Here is an 18,506-nt window from a genome sequence, read left to right on the forward strand (position 1 = left end):
GTTTGGAGTCTGGCCTCTTGCCAGCAAGTAACCCAATGTCCACTTGCGCAACCTGCAGTGTTCCCCGAGGTCCAGACCTAGGCTTCTTCCCTTGCTCCTGCGGGAACTAGGCTCTGCCTGCCGCTGGGGTGTCTAACCCAGTGAGTGCATGCGGGAGCGGTGGATCCCCAGCTTGGCCTTGGCTACTCCACTGAGCATTCTTAGGATCCCGGCACCCTCGAGCGCAGGAAAGCGCCTAGGGCTGCTTTCCCCTGAGTTGGGTGCCCCAGCCCCCGACCTAGCCTTGAATGGGGTTGACCCGAGGAGGCGAAGACCCTCCGAGCCTCTAAAACTTATTTTCTTCCCGGTCCCCGAGGGCTGCAGCTGCCCGTTGCTGAGCGAGGGCGTCCGCTTTGTCTCCGTTCGCTCCCCGCCCCACTCCCCTAGTTCCTCTCCGGCTAACCGCCCCCCCCGTCATCCCCCCCCCCAGCTCCTCCCGCTCCTGCCCGCGTAGTGGACGCGCTTCCTCCCTCCTCCCCCTAGCGAGTCTCTTTGCATACGCGCCCCCTCCCGGGCGCAACTTATAGGCCGGCGCACGGTGGCCCGGCGCAGTCAGCTCCCGCAGCCTCAGAGCCAGCGGCGCGACGGAGGCGCTGCAGAGACCCGGAGCCGACGCCAGGCGGCCGCCAGCGCTCACGCCGCAACCCCGTTCCCTCCCCCTGCGTGCAGACCGCCTTCCTCCGCGGCGCGGCCGCCGCAGGCTCACTCTCCCCTGGCTAGGCGCGCGCCGGCAGACGCTTGGCCCGGCCGGGGCGCCAGGTCCGTAGCAGCAGATCCGGAGACCGAGGTCAGCTGCCTGCCGAAACCAGCCCGGGAGCCACTACCCCGGACGCTATCGCCTCCCTTCCCAGCGCTCCTTTCTCCCCGGCGATCGCCACCGCTTCCTGGAACAGAGACGCCCTTCGTCGGCTCCCTGCGGGTGACCGAGGCAAGAACCGCAGCCGGTTGTGTGCAGAGGCCAGCCGCCACTACTGTAAGTTTGCCCTGCAACCCCAAACCTGTTGCGGGCGCCCGGGTTTCGGGCGGTGGGAGTCGGCCGCGGGGTGTGCTTGGGAGCATCGAGCCGGCGCCCGCCACCCTGGCTGAGGCTTAAGCCCAGGAGGTGCTCTCGAGGCAGAACAGTCGCTGGAGTGGGAACGGCACTGGGAGAGCAACTTGCCTCCCCTCTGCGGTGTAACGCCCGGGCAAGTATCGGTGGGTGCGAGGAACCAGGTTGGGGATAATATCCCGGCTCCTAGCAGTCTCCAGGAAGCCCAGCGCGTGGGATCGGTTCCCCAGGGTGCCTCGTAGCCGGCTTTGGGGGGCGGTGGAGGCCATGCGCAGACCTCCTCCTGCGGCCACTTGACTGCAGCCAAATGAATGAAAACTGGTTCCTGAAAAACGAGTTTCTTCTCCTGCAAGCTTTTGCCTTTTAGAATGACATTATTAATTTCAAAGGCTAGGTAGGAATTGGTGGGCGGGGTGGAGATGAAACAGTGGACTTGGACTTGTAATTTGGTGTCGTCCTCACTGGCATGTCCAGCGTGTTGAGAGTAGCCGTTGCAAGTGTTGGAGGGGACGGCGTGGCCAAGAGCTATTTTGGTAAACATCTTTATAGTGTGGCTCCGTTGTTGTCAGTAATGTGAGTGCTTGGGAACGTCTGCCTGGCTTCTTTGCTCGTGGGATCGAGATCAGGCTTAACCAGGAGAGAGATGGAGGTGCTCCCAGTGTTGGAGGCAGACGTCCTGCCTGGAAGCAGCAGGAAGTGAACTGAAGTCACTGAACTAGGTGCCCTTTTGATGTTCACAGTAATAGCAGTCTTTTTCTCTGCCTTCTTTGTAGACGCAAGTTAAGTATATGTGTGCATTTTGGGGGTCATTTCCTTAGCATGCAGATTTATGTCTCTGGGGTCTTTAAAAAATGTTGGAAAGGATGATTCGTTTTATGTTGAAGGTGTTTTTTGTATAACCGTATGTATAAATTATGTCTGGATATTTTGATGTTTGCATGATTCTAAACCAGAGAGCACGTTGTCTCCCTAGGGTCTTCAGGAGCACCTTTTGTTTTAATCATACAGTGGTTGCAAGATGAGAGATTGTGACAGTGACATTCTCTCCCAGTGGGATGGGATCCAAGGTGACAGGTTAGACTCTGCCTCCTGGTTTTCTGGGGGAGACTTAGAAAACACAGCAGCATAAACACAGGATGCAGAGTGGTGCACATCCTGTAGGCCTTCTAGACAAACTGTTTTCTTAAGTATACACCTGGTTGTGAACGTTGTTTTATACCACCCTGACTCCCCAGCCCCGTGGGATTCCAGCTCAGCCTGCTAGCACTTAGATTCTTGTGTTCCTTTCTTGGCTCTTAGCCCGAGAGGAGGCAGCTTCCTTAGACTAGAGACAATCATTTAGAGGTTTAGGCTTAAAGTCTTCCTCAAAATAACTCAGACCGAACGCATTCATTTAAATGGCATCCACGGGGATAAAGCAAGCAGATTGCAAGTGCCTGGGAGCCTGAACACTTCCTAAGCTTAGTGTCTTCACAGAGGATGCCTCCACTGGGTCATTCTGCAGAACTTTCCACATTGGGTTAAGCTGGACTAGAAGATAGAGCCTTTGCTTGAGGTGGGGGAGATGCTTGGGTCCTCTTCATCCCGCTACCCACTGGGAAGTCCTGGGTGCTGTGTGCAGGCTTCGCAACACTGAAGCTTTGTAAGTTTGATGCTTACTTGGTCTTTGGTCTTGTTTACCCCGCATGGAAAGTAACATTCCAAAACTAAGAGGAAAACAAGTTACCTCGCCTAAAGATAAGAGCGAGTGTCTCATCAGACACCTACCTTTGTTACTTTTTTTCTGTGCCAAACCTCACAGCTGCGGGGGTGGGGGGCTGGAGGGGGATTTTGCAGTTTTAGCTCATGAATCTGGCAAGCCATATTTATTAATAATTTCTGGCATATAAATTAAAAATCTGAATGACTGAAGGAAAAGCAGTGGGACCCAGCTGGGCTGTAAGTTCAGGCTGTTTGCATCAGAAAAGATAACAGTAGCTAACTACAGAGTCTATCCTACCGCCATAAACAACCTCTTCTGGCAGATTCTTAAGGTTTTATCCTCCTTCAGAGCCTAAGAAGAGTGTTGTCAGAAGGGGGAGTTAATTCCATTTTTTAAGATGGATAGTGGACATTGTCCATATTATTGGCCCCTAGTTTTCTTACAACAGATACCCAAAAGAGATAGCATTAGATTCCACTGGTGCTAATTTTGGTACTTAGAAAAGCACTAAAGCTAGCCAATAAACTCTACAGTAGCCCTCCATGAACAATGGCTGTTAAAATTCACACATAGGAACATGAATCACACACACACGCACACACACACACACACACACACCCCTGTGTGCTTTTACATTTACATAAAGCAGTGTTTGCAGTTTGAACTCCCAGTATGCAGGTGCGGCATCTGCAGGTACGTAACAGTCCCGGTGATGGAGTGTTTAATCAAAGAGGTGGGCGGAAGCATCCTTTGTTCTTGTGATGGTTTTCCAAGAATTGGTATAGAGCAGGAAGAACAGAAGGAAAAAAAAAATTAGCACGAAGCTGCCTGCTCAAAATATTCTTCCTTTTATGTGCCAAAGTCTCATTTTGGAAGCTGTCCAGGTTCAGAAAGATGGGAGGTAATTGTGGCCAGCATCTACCTCGTGCTTTCACTGCAGCCTGGGGATCAGTGTGCACAAATGTTTACATTCTGTGCATTTAGAGCTCTGGAGTGGTAGAGCCGTCTAGGTAGAAACGGTCTCTTTTACCTTGGAGTAAAAGCTTGGCCACTTCAGGAGTTGGGTAGTTGCGTGTATTCGTGAGTTTGGATCTGACCAAAGGAATTCTTAATAGAATTTCTAATTAGTAGGTGTTGGTTTTACACGTGGCTTTATGTTGCATAGGGCTTTAAAGCCGGTGGCCTCCTGACGTTCCTGGCATTATGAGAGCGGGAAGCTTGGCATTTTAAGTGGCCTGTAGTGAATCAGCTGGCCTAGCCCTGGGAACTGAGAGACTGAGGCTGGCCTCCCTCAGCTTTTGCTGACTTACAAAGTCCTAAGAACTTCTGGTGTCCGGAAAGTTGGAAGTTGTCAGTCAGGTCTTCTAAATAAACCTGCTTGTAAACCTCCTCTATCCTCTTCCCCTACCTAGCCCCCCAACCATGAATGGTTCTGATAGTTCAGCAGCATTACAAGGAGTGTCTCTCCTTCCAGGTAGTTCTCTCCGACTTTGTTCTAGAGTGGCCATACCCGCCCCGCCCCCCCCCCCCTTCCCCGGAACAGGAGGCAGCGGACTGACAACAACAAGGCTCTGTTTTCTTTGTCTAAGTGATTGTTGCTTTTGTGCTACAGCTGGGAACATCAAGAACACCGGCTTCAATGGGTTTGTTTTCTTTTCTTTTAGGAGTTGAAACAAAATGTCAGTCAGTGTGCATGAGAACCGCAAGTCCAGGGCCAGCAGTGGCTCCATCAACATCTACCTGTTTCATAAGTCCTCCTACGCGGACAGCGTTCTCACTCACCTGAACCTTCTGCGTCAGCAGCGGCTCTTCACAGATGTCCTTCTCCATGCGGGAAACAGGACCTTCCCTTGCCACCGGGCAGTGCTGGCTGCGTGCAGCCGCTACTTCGAAGCCATGTTCAGTGGTGGCCTGAAAGAGAGCCAGGACAGTGAGGTGAACTTCGACAATTCCATCCACCCAGAAGTCTTAGAGCTGCTTCTAGACTACGCATACTCCTCCCGGGTCATTATCAATGAAGAAAATGCTGAGTCGCTCCTGGAGGCTGGTGACATGCTGGAGTTCCAGGACATCAGAGATGCGTGTGCAGAATTTCTAGAGAAGAACCTGCATCCCACCAACTGCCTGGGTATGCTGCTGTTGTCTGATGCCCACCAGTGCACCAAGCTGTACGAACTCTCCTGGAGAATGTGTCTCAGCAACTTCCAAACCATTCGGAAGAACGAAGATTTCCTCCAGTTGCCCCAGGACATGGTTGTGCAGCTGCTGTCCAGTGAAGAACTGGAGACGGAAGACGAAAGGCTGGTGTATGAGTCTGCGATGAACTGGATCAGCTATGACCTGAAGAAGCGCTACTGTTACCTCCCGGAACTGTTGCAGACAGTGAGGCTGGCCCTCCTTCCTGCCATCTATCTCATGGAGAACGTGGCGATGGAAGAACTCATCACCAAGCAGAGAAAGAGTAAGGAGATCGTGGAAGAGGCCATCAGGTGCAAACTAAAAATCTTACAGAATGACGGCGTGGTCACCAGTCTCTGTGCTCGTCCTCGGAAAACTGGCCATGCCCTGTTCCTCCTGGGAGGGCAGACTTTCATGTGTGACAAACTGTACTTGGTAGACCAGAAGGCTAAAGAAATCATTCCCAAGGCTGACATTCCCAGCCCGAGGAAAGAGTTCAGCGCATGTGCAATTGGCTGCAAAGTATATATTACTGGGGGGCGGGGATCAGAGAACGGAGTCTCAAAAGATGTCTGGGTTTACGATACCCTGCATGAGGAGTGGTCCAAGGCTGCCCCCATGCTGGTGGCCAGGTTTGGCCATGGATCTGCTGAACTGAAGCACTGCCTCTATGTAGTCGGTGGGCACACAGCTGCAACTGGCTGCCTCCCAGCCTCCCCCTCGGTCTCCCTAAAGCAAGTAGAACAGTATGACCCCACAACCAACAAATGGACCATGGTAGCCCCACTCCGCGAAGGTGTCAGCAATGCTGCTGTAGTGAGTGCCAAACTTAAGCTGTTTGCTTTCGGGGGTACCAGTGTGAGCCACGACAAGCTGCCCAAGGTTCAGTGTTACGATCAATGCGAGAACAGATGGTCAGTGCCGGCCACCTGTCCCCAGCCCTGGCGTTACACAGCCGCAGCTGTGCTGGGAAACCAGATTTTTATCATGGGTGGAGATACAGAGTTCTCTGCCTGCTCCGCTTACAAATTCAATAGTGAGACTTACCAGTGGACCAAGGTGGGAGATGTGACAGCCAAGCGCATGAGCTGCCACGCCGTGGCGTCCGGGAACAAGCTTTACGTAGTTGGAGGGTACTTCGGCATTCAGCGCTGCAAGACTTTGGACTGTTACGACCCAACTTTAGATGTGTGGAACAGCATAACCACTGTTCCCTACTCTCTGATCCCTACTGCATTCGTCAGCACCTGGAAACACCTGCCTTCCTAATGTAGAGCATCCTAAAGAAAGCACGCATGAGGTAAGAGCCCGTAGCTGGAGGTGCAAGCTGGAAATTTCAGCCCGGTAGCTTGAGTGGATGTGGACTGAGATGGACTGCTTGTTGTCTCATCTGAAGTCACACATGTACAAACTGAAAAGCTTTGCATTCCTACAACATAACTGCTTGGGTTGGCCACCACTGTCACCCCTTTTAACAGGAACCAGTGGTTCTCAGCTGTCACTGAACCTCAGAGTCTCCCAAAGAGATTTTCAGAAGCTGCCCACTCTAGAGACTTTTGCGGGGGGGGGGGGGGGGGTTGGGGTGGAACCCATGCTATCAGTACTTTAAACAAAGTTTTCCAGTGATACAAGTATCCAGCCAGGGTGGGAACCCCAGACTTCCATTGTGATTCCAGCCAGTGGTTGTAACGTGCTCACTTTGTTCCTAGGGCCCACATGCTTCACTCAAGCATCCTTGGATGCTCAGAACAACCCCTGGGATGGCATTACTAATAATCTCCCTATGCAGATGCACAACCGTGATAGCTATGGAGTCTGACTTGTACATTGCCCAAAGTCCTAGACCCTCAGTAAGTGGTCAGGTTAGTGAGGAATGACCCCAGAGCACAAGCACTTGAGTATGCAGTTGAGCTGTCACCTGATCGGCTTCATCTGGGACCATCCCAGGGATGCTGTGTTGCTGTTCCAATTTCACTTCTCCAGGTCTTTCTGTACTTTATAATAGACTTACAAAAACACTGCTCGCGGCTCCTAGTTTATTGACTCCAGAGCTGTATAGTCACTTATTTAAAATGTCTCCCCTCAAAATACACCCCGTCCCTTCAGAGCATGTGTTAATTTTGGAGGAAAATCCAGGTTGTGCTCCTGAAAAGTGATGTCTTGTGTAGACATAGTCAACTCTAACTTCATCCTTTGGAGAGTTAGTTAATCAGGCAGCCTGACTCTGATGTTGGTACAACACAGATTGTATCCTATGTCATACGTCTGAGTACATAATGGTTGTTGTCTTGTGTACATAAGAATGTATTGTTCTCTTGGATCCAGTAATTAATCGTCAGCCTGCACAGTTAGGTGTCACGTGTGGCTGCTTCGCTCCTGTGAAATATCCTCAGGCCTGGCCCAGGAATTGCCCCAGCATGTGTGTCTGTTAGAATCCTATTGCTATGGTAAACACCATGACCACAAACAGTATGGGGGAGGGACGGGCTCATTCCCTCTGACCTGTTATCAGGTCACAGCCCATTGGTGAGGAAGGTCAAGGCCAGAACTCAAGGCAGGAGCCTGAAGGCTTGCTCCCTTAGCTAGCTCAGACTGCTTTCCTGTACATCCCAAGACCACCTGTCCAGAGATAGCACTGCCTACAGTGGCCTGGGTCCTCCCATATCCATCATGTCCAAAGGCATGTATACAGGTAATATTGACTGAGGTTCCCTCCCCTCAAATGGCTCTAGCTTTTGTCAAGTTGACAAAACAACAACAAAACCCAAACTGGCTTAACAGAAGCCCAGGGGCCCGCTGACTCCCGACTCACTGCTAACCGGAAGAGAAGAAAATAATGTCACTGTGGAGGAACCAGAGAGAACTTTGGCTCTGCTTTCCTTACGGTGGGACACCTCTAAAGGGGCCGTTGGAAGGAAAAATGGGGATACCCCAGAGTGGTTGTCAGCTAACCAGAGGGGTTTCATCTATTTAACCTTTCTTTTTCCATGTTCAGTAGCTCACTTAAAAGCACCAAGATTGGTTTCCTTTTCACAATGTGTCATGGTTGTTTTCAACCCCTTGGCTATCTCCCCCAAGCTGCCCCAGCCAGCAGGGCCATGGTCCCTGGGCATGGGATTCCTCCAGAGGAGCAGTCTACTGACAGCAAGCACCCCACACCAAACTGGTTTGTGCAGCCCTGCTGGCATCTCAGTAATCCAGAATAAACAAGTGTTCTGCAAGTGGTTATTTCATTTGCGATACGGGTGCATGACTCAACTCTCAAGCAGGTCTAAAAAACATCTTAGGTGAGAAGCGCTAATTAACAGACTCAAAATTAAGAGTTAGTCCAGAACCAACTGTGTGTAGTGCAGCTGGAAAACTTGCCAGGGACTGTACTGTGGTGGTAGGTCAGAAATGGCCACTGGGAGATTGGGAGGCAAGGACCAAGCAGAGAGGTTGCCAGTGTTCTCTTGACCTCCTTTCAGGTCTCCCTGGACTTAAGACAGCTCTTGTTGAGTGCTTTCAACCACAACGTCCAGAAAACTGTCCCCAGTTCAGACTGGTGGGTGGGTGGTGGGAACACCTAGCCCCATCTAGCCCAGAGCCAACTGTATATCACAGGCTTCTCCTGCAGTGAGACCTTGCTCTGATCTGGCTGGAGTTCACTCTGTGTGTCCTGGGGACATTCCATTCCTTTGATTATCAGCTGTTTGTGATTTCTATTCTTCAGTTTTGGTTCCCTTTTCCAGCCCAGAGTGACTGCGTTAAGGTATTTGAAGCTAATCACTTGCTTCCGGTCCCTGGGAAACAGCAAACGAAATGCTGTGTTACATGTAAAACAGCATTCCTCACCTTGGTATCCCTGACAGGAAAGGCAAGCACATAAAAATTGATCTTGATAGGGCCGGCTTGCTGCTTTTAAAGGGTGACATGAGCCCCTGATCAAAGCCAGTCTCTTGGTTTCCGACAGGGAGAACAATGGTTTAAAGTTTACTATACGCAAGATGCTGTTAAAAACACTGAGAGCCCTGTGGAATGACATTCAGACATGCCTCTGGGTGTCAGCCCTGCCCTCCAGCCTGAGTCCTGATTTCTGAATGCATCCAGGGATAGCAGACACCTTCCCGGGACAGACACCTCACCCACCAGGGAGATCTGAACTGACCCCTGCTGCTCAGTCAGTCAGTGGGTTAGAAGAGAAACTATTCTGATTTTCTAGTAATTTTGTGGTGTCTTATGGCCTCCGCCTGACAGGATGTGGACTTGTTTGCCTTGTGACTTCTTTTAGAAACTACCCCCTCTTCCTTTCTGAGTGTGCTGGGTCTTGAGAAGTTATGTATTACAAGACACATTCTTTTGGCCTAATGTGGATATACAGGTTACAAGGAGGTGGGGCTAAGGGATGACACCAAAGGCTAAGGAATGTCTTGTAGGCTTGAATCACTGTTAGACAACAGCCAAGAGAAACAATTAGGAACTGACTCACTACACAAGGCGAAGAGAAGAATTTGATCAGTTAGTGAGTGGTCCTGCAAAAACTCCCTTTGTCCCTGCTTGGGGCATACTGCGGCAGCGAGTGGGGGAGATGCATTTTATAACTATGGCTGCCTTCTGTCTCTAAAAAGCCTCACTTGGATTCTTTATGATTAGTGGGTTGGGGGTGGGGGGCGCGGGGCATCTCCTTTTCTTGACCCCCCCCCCCACACACAGTGATTATGTCACAATAGCTCTCTTTCCAAACATTGGAAACAGAAGATGGCAGCTCATCATAGCATCAACCTGTGTAGGCTTGAGTTTGAACATACTCATGCATGAGAGAGGGCAGGCGTTGGACACCATTGTTTTATGGGCTGACCGTCGTCATGGCATCAACCTGCTGTGTGTGCACATTTATGGTTGAACTCAGACTGAACACAGTTCTATTGCATTCAGACCTTCAGAAGTGGTCTGCTCAGTTCTGCCCTGAGTCTGAATTTTTCTAAATAGCCTGCTTATTATCGAATGTCTTAAAACAACGATGTATCACAAATCTCTCATACTTTTTTTCCTCTTTCTTTCTTTCCTGTTTAGCTCATTCTGATGCACGGCGAGATGAGATGTCATTTCTGCTTTGGAGAAGGCAAGTTTAATGAAGAGAAAGAAAAACAGGAGCAGTTGCTACTGAGACTCCTCGAATACCATCGGCTGCACCTTGCAAACACTCTCAAGTGGACATGAAGGAAGGGGTGGGGGGAGGGGCGGGTTTTTTTTTTTTCAATATAAGTAGCACATGGTTTAAATATGAATGACTGAACTTGTGATCTAGTCCTTGTCTGGTAATTGTGGATTAATGTCAGCGTTAATCAGCCCCTCAAAGGGAGAGAAAAGCTGGGCTTTTCCCTTGCTGTACCTCATTCAGCTTTTGATTTCCATGGCCCCACCATTTATGTGCAAGATTTGCAATGGTTGTCAGCTTCCTCTGAAGACCGAGCTTGACGCCTCCATGCCAGCTGCCGTTGGAGACGCAAAGCCAAGCAAGGGTCAGGAGGGAAGCTGGCCCGGCTGACTGGAGAATGGGAACCCCAGGACTCTCCACTCATCTCGAAGGGTTGTGGTCCCCCCAGGAAAGTCTCGAGACAATGGGGACATTGTTGGTAGCTGTTCGGTAGATGCTCTTTGCTATTTATAAGTGACTTTAAACCTTCTCTTGGCTGTTAAGAAATGTGTTCTAGATTTAGCTATTTATTGTTTGCGGCCTGCATGCTGAAACAGTGCTTACGTTGTCTCCATGTGTACGGGGCCTGTGTGGATGGTCGTATGTTTTGCACATTTTGTAGTTGTTGGTGTGCTTCGCCGCACACAAAAAAAGAAGACTTTGGGGCTGTAATTTGGAGGATAAGTAGAGGGTGGGTGGGGGGAGGGGTACATTTTTGAAGTGTCGGGACAGAGACAGATTCCAAGACTGGAAACTTCAATTACATCCAGAGGCAGAGAAACCTTTCCTCGACCACTCTTTATTGAGGTACCCTGGTCACACTGATGGCAGGACACACAAGAGCAGGGTATTGGTCTGCCCTTCTTCCTCCTGTCCGTCTGATTTACCTAACTTTGGTCTCGGCTGCTGACTCTTGGAGAGGACCAAATTACTTTGTAGTATTTCCCCCGTTTGTGTAATGTCCTGAAACCTTGGAGAGGTTCCAGAATACTTCTGTATATAGGGCACAGGTGAAGACATTGTCCAAAGCTTATTTATTTATCTATTTATTTACCCTGGGCGAGTAACCACACCAGTGGGGGGGAAAAAACTAAAATGTGTGGAGTGTAAACAAACTCACTGACCACGTGGCTCTTGGACCTTGATTTAGAAAGGCTCATACTCCCAGGAAAACACCCATTTTGATACAATGTAAACGTTCGTGTTCACCCTTGGATACATGTTGAAAGAGCTCTTTGGTACACGGAAGTGACATCTTTGGGGTCAGTGTTACGAGGTGGCCTGTGGAGGTCTTCCGGTCCTGTTGGGATCATTTGTGAATACATTCTTTGCTCCTCTTAAGTGCTTGTTTCCTAACCGTGCAGTGGTAGGTATTAGTACACTGGGCACTTCCCCAGGGATCTGGGGAAGACCAGAGCTTGCAGCTCTGCCTGCTTTGATCCATATTTCTCACAGTGCTGTATTAAAAAATAGAACCTAAGGCAGATAGCCACCTTTACATTGTGAGTGTGTTTACCTTGTCTAATGACGGATAATTCCTTAACATTTCTCTCCACCTTAGTACTTTAGGCTAATTATACACGTCTGTCTGTGCCATGAGTAAGTGGACTGTAGTTGGACCAAAAAAACAAATGAGCCGTTGGACCATTTGAGCAGTCAGTTTCTGGTCCTTAGATGTATTCTAAGCAGTGTAAGTGTCTGATTGTACCCTGGTGGCATGATCAGTTGTCTTGTAGCTGTCCCCCGCTCCATAGTTTACAATGCAAATCTGTCTCAAGATCTTCACTTCGCTGCTGCTGAGAGCAGGAGAATTTTCTGCAGCTGTTTCAAAGTTGTGGCCTGGCCTTGAATCCTCTATTAATTACTGTGTGAGCCAGAGGGAACTGCCCTGCAAGGGTGGGCCCCCAGCCGGCAGGGGAACTTTCTAGACTCCCGCTCATTCAATTGATCTAGGCATTTGGGCTTGCTACTTGACCATTCTCGCCCTGTGAAATGTCCCACACTTTGAAGCAAATACAATTCACAGCACAGTACACACAAAAACCCTGGCATAAGACGGGGAGGTTCTTCTTATTTTGTGAGCCGGTTGCCCTGGAAACGGATAACAAAGGGCAGCCTTCCACTTCTGGTATAATGGGGGAGCCTCTTTTCTCAGGCTTGACACCTGTCTGAATAAGAGTGATTAGAGCCGCATAATATCCCTCTCTTGGCTATTGAATAAGTGGTTCACATACCCAACCCTGTAGAAGTTAGAAGATGGTCGGTCATGTCTGTATGTTCTTGTTTGCATCTACTACATTTTTAAGGTTTTGTAAAACTGTTATTTTTTTTTCACGATGTGAAACTGAAGGTCAATAAATTATTAGAGATTTTCTCTTCATTGTATTGTGAGTTTTTATTTGACAGCAATGAAAATTTTGGAAATGTGTTTTCTCGTATAATCAACGTGAAGATTAGTTCACGTGTTTTCTGAACGTTTCATTTAACCATTTAGCACCATTTTATGAAAGGAGTTCTGCACATAAAAAATTTTATTTGGCTTTCTTTCTCTTCTCTCTCCCTCCCTTCTCCCCACTCCCTTCTTCTCCCCTCCCTCCCTCTCTCTAGCCCTAGCTGGCTTATAAACTCTCAAATGTAGACAAGGCTGACCTTGAACTCTGCTCCTCTTGTCCCTGCCCCTGAGTTCTGGCATCTAGAGAGGAGAATCTCTATAAATAAGCAAAGCAGTGTGTGTCATTTCTGTGTCACTTGCAACCTGAAGTGCGCGGTGTATTTCTTATATTAGAATCTAGACTTTGCCTCTGGGAGGGTTGTACTTTATTGGAGAGCTATCAGGAAGGGGTGGAGCCTCGTGCTCTCCATCCAATGACACGGAAGTTTGAAGAGTGTCAGTCATTCTCTGTCAGGGGACAGAATGCTCTGGTGTGATCTGCAGGCACACTTGGCTGCTTCTGAGTTGACAGCTGTGTGGAGCTGGATGAAGCCTCCTGCTCTCTTCACAGTGGCTTCATGTCACATTGATGTCCCTTTATCACTTGGGCCAGGCCCCTGATATTTCCCATGTGCAGAGCAATGTTGGGCACAGTCTTTCCTGGCCAGAAACTAAATGCTACCTAGTAGGGACTCTAGGAGTCAGTCTCGTGAGCAGGCACAATGCAGTTATAACTGCTGGACCTTGACCAAGGTGTTAGCAGAGGCCTTGAGTTGACAGAAGGCTCAGTTGGTTCCATGCTGGGTGAGGCTGGGGTAGAGCCAGGCTTTTGGGAACAAATGTCCAAGCCTTCAGATGCCGGAAGGCACAGTGTGTATGACCCATGGAAACCCAGTGGTTCACACAAGTATGACAGCAGATGACAAGGAAGAGAGGAAGTTGGCACAGGTTCATTAAGTGAAACTTGGAAGAGCAGAGGCAAATAGTTGCTAACGGAGATCATTATAGACAGAACTCTTAAGATTGTGTATGTGTGAGTGTGTGTGCACGAGACTGCACTATGCACCTGTGCACGCATGCGCTGGGAAGCCAGAGGACAACCTCTGTTGCTTATCCATTGGTGCCACCCACTTTGCTTTTCAGATGGTCTCTGACTGGCCTGGGGCTGACTCACAAGGCTAGGCTGGCTATGCAGTGAGTTCCAGGTATCTCCTGTCGCTGCCTCCCCACTTCTGGAATTACAACCATGTGTTACTACTGTACCTGGCCTTCAAAGTGGATTCTGGGGATGGAACTTGGGCCCCTAGGCTTGTGTGACAAACACTTCACCACTAGAGCCATGTCCCCAGCCCTGGACAGGTATGTGTGCCTGCGCACCTTAGTTGGGACATGTGGACATGTGAACATGTGAAGGTGTTTCATCTTCTTAATCTCTCACCTTCAGACACCACAATGAGCTCAAACACAAAAATTTCAACGACTTCTGTCTTCATGGCAGCAATCTGGCCACAGTGGTAAAACCGGTGGTGCCTGGCACATGACAAGGGTGGGCTGTCAGGAGTCTGAGGCGATTCTCTAAACATTGTTCTCCTGGGCTTGGGCCTTAATTCTCATGATCACAGGATGGCAGCTGCAGCACGCAGAGTCCTGTCTGCTTTCTGGGGAGTCAGAGTGGGTGAAAAGTGCCTGAGGGCGTGTTCTTTTTTCTTAGGATGCTAACAGCTTGCCTAATAGGCTCACATGGACTACTTTTAATCCCCTGATAAGAACTAGGTCATATGAACTTTTACCAAGATGGATGAATGGTTAGGGACAGAACTTCCCTATAAGACAGTTGCACTGATGTCACCAGTAAGGGGAACAAAAGAGAACTGACAACTGAGCCCAGGTTATCCACTACGGTGGGTGGGGTTGGGTAGGGCTGGCTCTCACAGTGAATAAGCAGAACCACTGCAAACCACAGTTCGGTTGACATGTGTAGGTGCCATGATGAACTGGGGATACTGCGAGTGATGAGCTTGACAGTGAGTGACGTAGATCAGACAGAAACTTTTCCCAACATCTCTCAGCCGTGGCTCGTCCATCCTTACATAGGTACCAACTGGTACAAACAGCAAAGCTGAGCAATGTAACGATTTTAAGGAAAGCACTAAGCTTATGCCTGGCACATAGTAGGCTCTCTGTAATGTTCAGGTATCACTATACTAATAGTGGGAGCTCAAGGCTGGCTTGATCTGTCCTGTCCAGAAGCTGAGCTTGGGGAAATGATTGAAGAGGCCAGCAGCTCCTGAGCCTGCCTGGCATGAGGGTGAAGAAGCACCTGCAATGTCTTTGCCATGTTTCCAATGAGTCCTCACAATGGATGCCCAAAGATAAGGTTACAGTGTGTGTGTGCTCGAGAGTGTGTGAGAGTACTTGAGAGAGAGAGACAGAAGAGAGATTGAGAAAATGGGACATATAGGAGGTTGATAACGCCTTAAGACTCAAACCCAGTTACCAACCAAAAAGCTATCCTACTTCCAAGCAGTCTTCGAAGAAGAATGTCTAGGAGCTGGTCCAGAAAGGCAAATACCCCCATAAAAAAGTAGCTTTAAATGGGGCTGGAGAGATAGCTTAGTAAAGTGTTTGCTGTGCAACCATGGGGACGCTAGAAGAGGGGTGTGGGGAACTGGAGGCAGGAGGATTCCTGGGACTTGCTGGTTATCAGCCTCGCAGATTTGGCAAACACCAGGCTAGTTAGAGATGTATCTTACAAAACAAGGATGAGCGCTCATGAGGAATTACACTCATGGTTATTCTCTAACACACACACACACACACACACACACACACACACACACACACACACACACAGAGTCTCGGATGGCCAGTTCTTGATTAATAACTAACAGGTTCCAAAGTTTTCATCCCTCAAAAACAAACAAACAAACAAACAAATACCAAACCAAACAAACAAACAAACAAACAAAAAACCCAACTAAATGTAATGTTCCAACCAATCACCACCACAGGATGCTGGCTGGCATCTAGTGGGCCCACCTGCTGTCTCCCAAAGCTGACAGGCTCCATTCAACCCCAGCCTTCTCCTCCCTCCTCCCCTACAATAAAGCCTTCCCACTTAGCTTCCTTTGAGTTTCTGCCAGTGGCAGTGGTCTGTTCTCTTGCTGTGTGTGACAGCTCTGAATGAGCTGCTGTTGTTTGAGGCTGCTTTTTCCCCCCTCTTTTTTTTCTACAGACAAATGTTTGTTCATTAAAATAAGTAAATATATCAATAGCTGGGTTCCCAGAATTAAGTGAAGATCAAATCGTGGGTTCTGGACAAGCTAAGGGGTTCAGAAGGTTGCTGCTGTTGTCCTGAATGTCTGTGTATATAAAGTGTGCACAATTCCTACAGCATGAGGAAAATGGATTTTGAGTTAAGGGACTTGAGAGAAGGGCATCTGGCTTGGCACAGGGAGAGCAGTGGCTTTGTTTGGGAGTGTGTTTGAATAAAGTGCACATACAAATAAGATTTCCAGCCACATTCATGGTGCACACGAACGTATCAATAAATGCAAAGACGTAACAGCTCATTCCTGGTCTTGCCTGTTGCAAATCTTAAGTGCTTTGCCTGTCTGACACGTACTCAGACTTAGCCATCTGTCCCACACTTGAATTTAATCGGAGACAATGAGTTTCAAAGCTCTTGCCATTTGTCAGACATTGGAAAACTCTAGGTTAAAGACCTAACTTTTAAAGGAGGGGAGGATTGGACACTGCAGCCGTGACTGAATCAAAAGCAATTTTGCTAAGTAAATGATAAATCTACCATAAATCGAGCATAGCTCTGTCCAGCTCCGCTTGCAGCCGGGCTTGCTTTGTGAGTCTTGAGAAACCAAAGGAGACAAAGTTTCTGTCTAGCTCTTTAGTCTGGTTTCCTTAGCAACCATAACCTTTATCTGGGCAAAGATGGGTGGCTGCGGTTGGGGAGAGGCAGTTGGAATTTCAGCACGTCTTTTTACCAATCCTTTGCTGGCTTATCAGATCACTTGCTTTACCCCTAAGTTATTTTACAACTACTGGTGAGGGAGTGTTAGGAGGTGGACTGGCTGAGACCCGCCCCTCCCCCACCCGGGAGCCAGGCTAATATTGCGACCACAAAGGTGAGCCCAGGCTCTTAGTAGACATGACCAAGCAAATCGCCAAGGGCAGTATCTGCTTCCTTTGAGACTGCCCAGGATGTATGGCAAGCTTTAAATACCCTGTCCACTTACTACTCATGGATACGCTGGCCTGTCGGAGGGAGCCATTCTGAGAGAACCTAGGAATTTTGAAATAATTGATACATTTGAAGGGTAGAAAGAGAAAGAGCAGAAGAAAGCTTAGGGGGTATGTGTCTGTCGGTGGCAGTACTCTTAAGAACCTTTTCTGGTGTTTCCAGAGAGTCCATGAAACTACAGATGATAATTCCTCATTATAACATCTCAATAAAAGGGCACGCAGAGCCAGGCGTGGTGGTGCAGGCCTTTAATCCCAGCACTCGGGAGGCAGAGGCAGGCGGATTTCTGAGTTCGAGGCCAGCCTGGTCTACAAAGTGAGTTCCAGGACAGCCAGAGCTATACAGAGAAACCCTATCTCGAAAGACAATGCAGAAATGAAGTGTCTAAGCATCAGGCTACTCTGAAGGTTAAAAGGGAGGAGAGCAGGTTCAGGCACCAACACTGGTCTAGAGAAGCACAGGAGTGAAGACTGGTAGGTGAGGGAGAGAACAAGACAGACGAAGTTGGGCTGTCGAGATGGCTCAGTGGTTAAGAGCACTGACTGCTCTTCCTGAGTTCAATTCCCAGAAACCATATGGTGGCTCACGACCATCCATAATGAGATCTGATGCCTTTTTCTGGAGTGTCTGAAGACAGCTACAGTGTACTTACATATAATAATAAATAAATCTTTTTTTTTTTAAAAGAAAGACAAAGTTGTACTTGATATTCTGTGGCTAGGGAGGAGAAGGGAAATAGGGTTTCGGGGAAGTGGAGCTATTCTGAATGATGCACACTGGTGGATGGATATGTGGTCCAAACCTATAGAGCACCAAGAGCTAGACCTGGTATGCCCTGAGGACGTTGGGTAATAGTGATAGGCCTGGGTTGTTACAAATGTAGATTGTAACAAATGGCCACCGTGAGACCAGGTGTCCACAGAGAGGAGAGTAAGGTGGAAATTGGCTGTGAGCGAACTCTTTACTTTCACTTCATGTTCCCGCAAACCTAACTATTCTGAAGAGAAATCTGTTAAGCATCCCAGATATAGATAGATAGATAGATAGATAGATAGATAGATATAGAGATAGATAGATAGATAGATAGATAGATAAACTGCTCAAGCCAAAATATTATGAAAATATGGAAGTAAAAGGAGTCTTGTAGAAATTTGGCGTAAATCATCTGATCCACTAAAGCATGGTATGTATATCTATTACCTGTGTACACTGTTAGCGTTTCCTCTAGGCTCCGCCCATCAGTTACCTAGCAACAGTCAGGTAAGAGTCTGGCTTGCTTTAAAAGGACTCTTTGGCCTCTCTCTCCCTCTCTTCGGCCTCTCTCTCTCCCTCCTTCCCCCTATTCCCAGCTGGTCTCTTCCTTTCTCTCTCTCTCTCCTCTCACTTTCTGTCCTTTTCCGTCCCCTTTCTTTCCCACACTCCCTTCTTACCCTGTTGGTACCTGGGGGCAATGATGCCTCAGTCCCCCTAAGGAACGCCCTCCTGCTGCACCATGCCACCGCATTACAAAACACCATACACACCATGTCCTGGAAACAGTAAACTTCCCCTGTGACTTTATGAAACACATTAGTTGGTCTTCCACCTAAGTGTCTGGACTCACAGGTGTGAAATGAGGCTCTTTTGCGTGCTAGTGAAGCCTCTTGGGTGCTGGAAGCCCCTTTGTAGTTTCAG

The 18,506-nt window shown here is 48.7% G+C and overlaps 1 protein-coding gene across 4 annotated transcripts; it reads left to right on the top strand.

Moving 5' to 3' along the window:
* Positions 1 to 587: 587 nt before the first annotated feature.
* On the top strand, positions 588 to 12,523 carry Enc1 (ectodermal-neural cortex 1). 4 transcript variants are annotated; one of them, NM_007930.4, is made up of 3 exons: positions 588 to 1,012; positions 4,454 to 6,267; positions 10,020 to 12,523. In NM_007930.4, the coding sequence occupies exon 2, from the start codon at positions 4,467 to 4,469 to the stop codon at positions 6,234 to 6,236; it is 1,770 nt and encodes a 589-aa protein (NP_031956.3). In that variant the 5' UTR covers positions 588 to 1,012; positions 4,454 to 4,466; the 3' UTR covers positions 6,237 to 6,267; positions 10,020 to 12,523. The 4 variants fall into 4 exon arrangements, with proteins under 4 accessions (NP_031956.3, XP_030102999.1, XP_030102997.1 ...); XM_030247139.1 differs by lacking the exon at positions 588 to 1,012 and adding an exon at positions 1,120 to 1,223; XM_030247137.1 differs by lacking the exon at positions 588 to 1,012 and adding an exon at positions 1,359 to 3,482.
* Positions 12,524 to 18,506: the final 5,983 nt, after the last annotated feature.

Source organism: Mus musculus, chromosome 13 (assembly GCF_000001635.26).
Source record: "Mus musculus strain C57BL/6J chromosome 13, GRCm38.p6 C57BL/6J".
Taxonomy (NCBI): Eukaryota; Metazoa; Chordata; class Mammalia; order Rodentia; family Muridae; genus Mus; species Mus musculus.

Coding starts and splice junctions, on each gene's coding strand:
- Enc1 (NM_007930.4), top strand. CDS start 4,467: ATGTCAGTCAGTGTGCATGAGAACCGCAAGTCCAGGGCCAGCAGTGGC.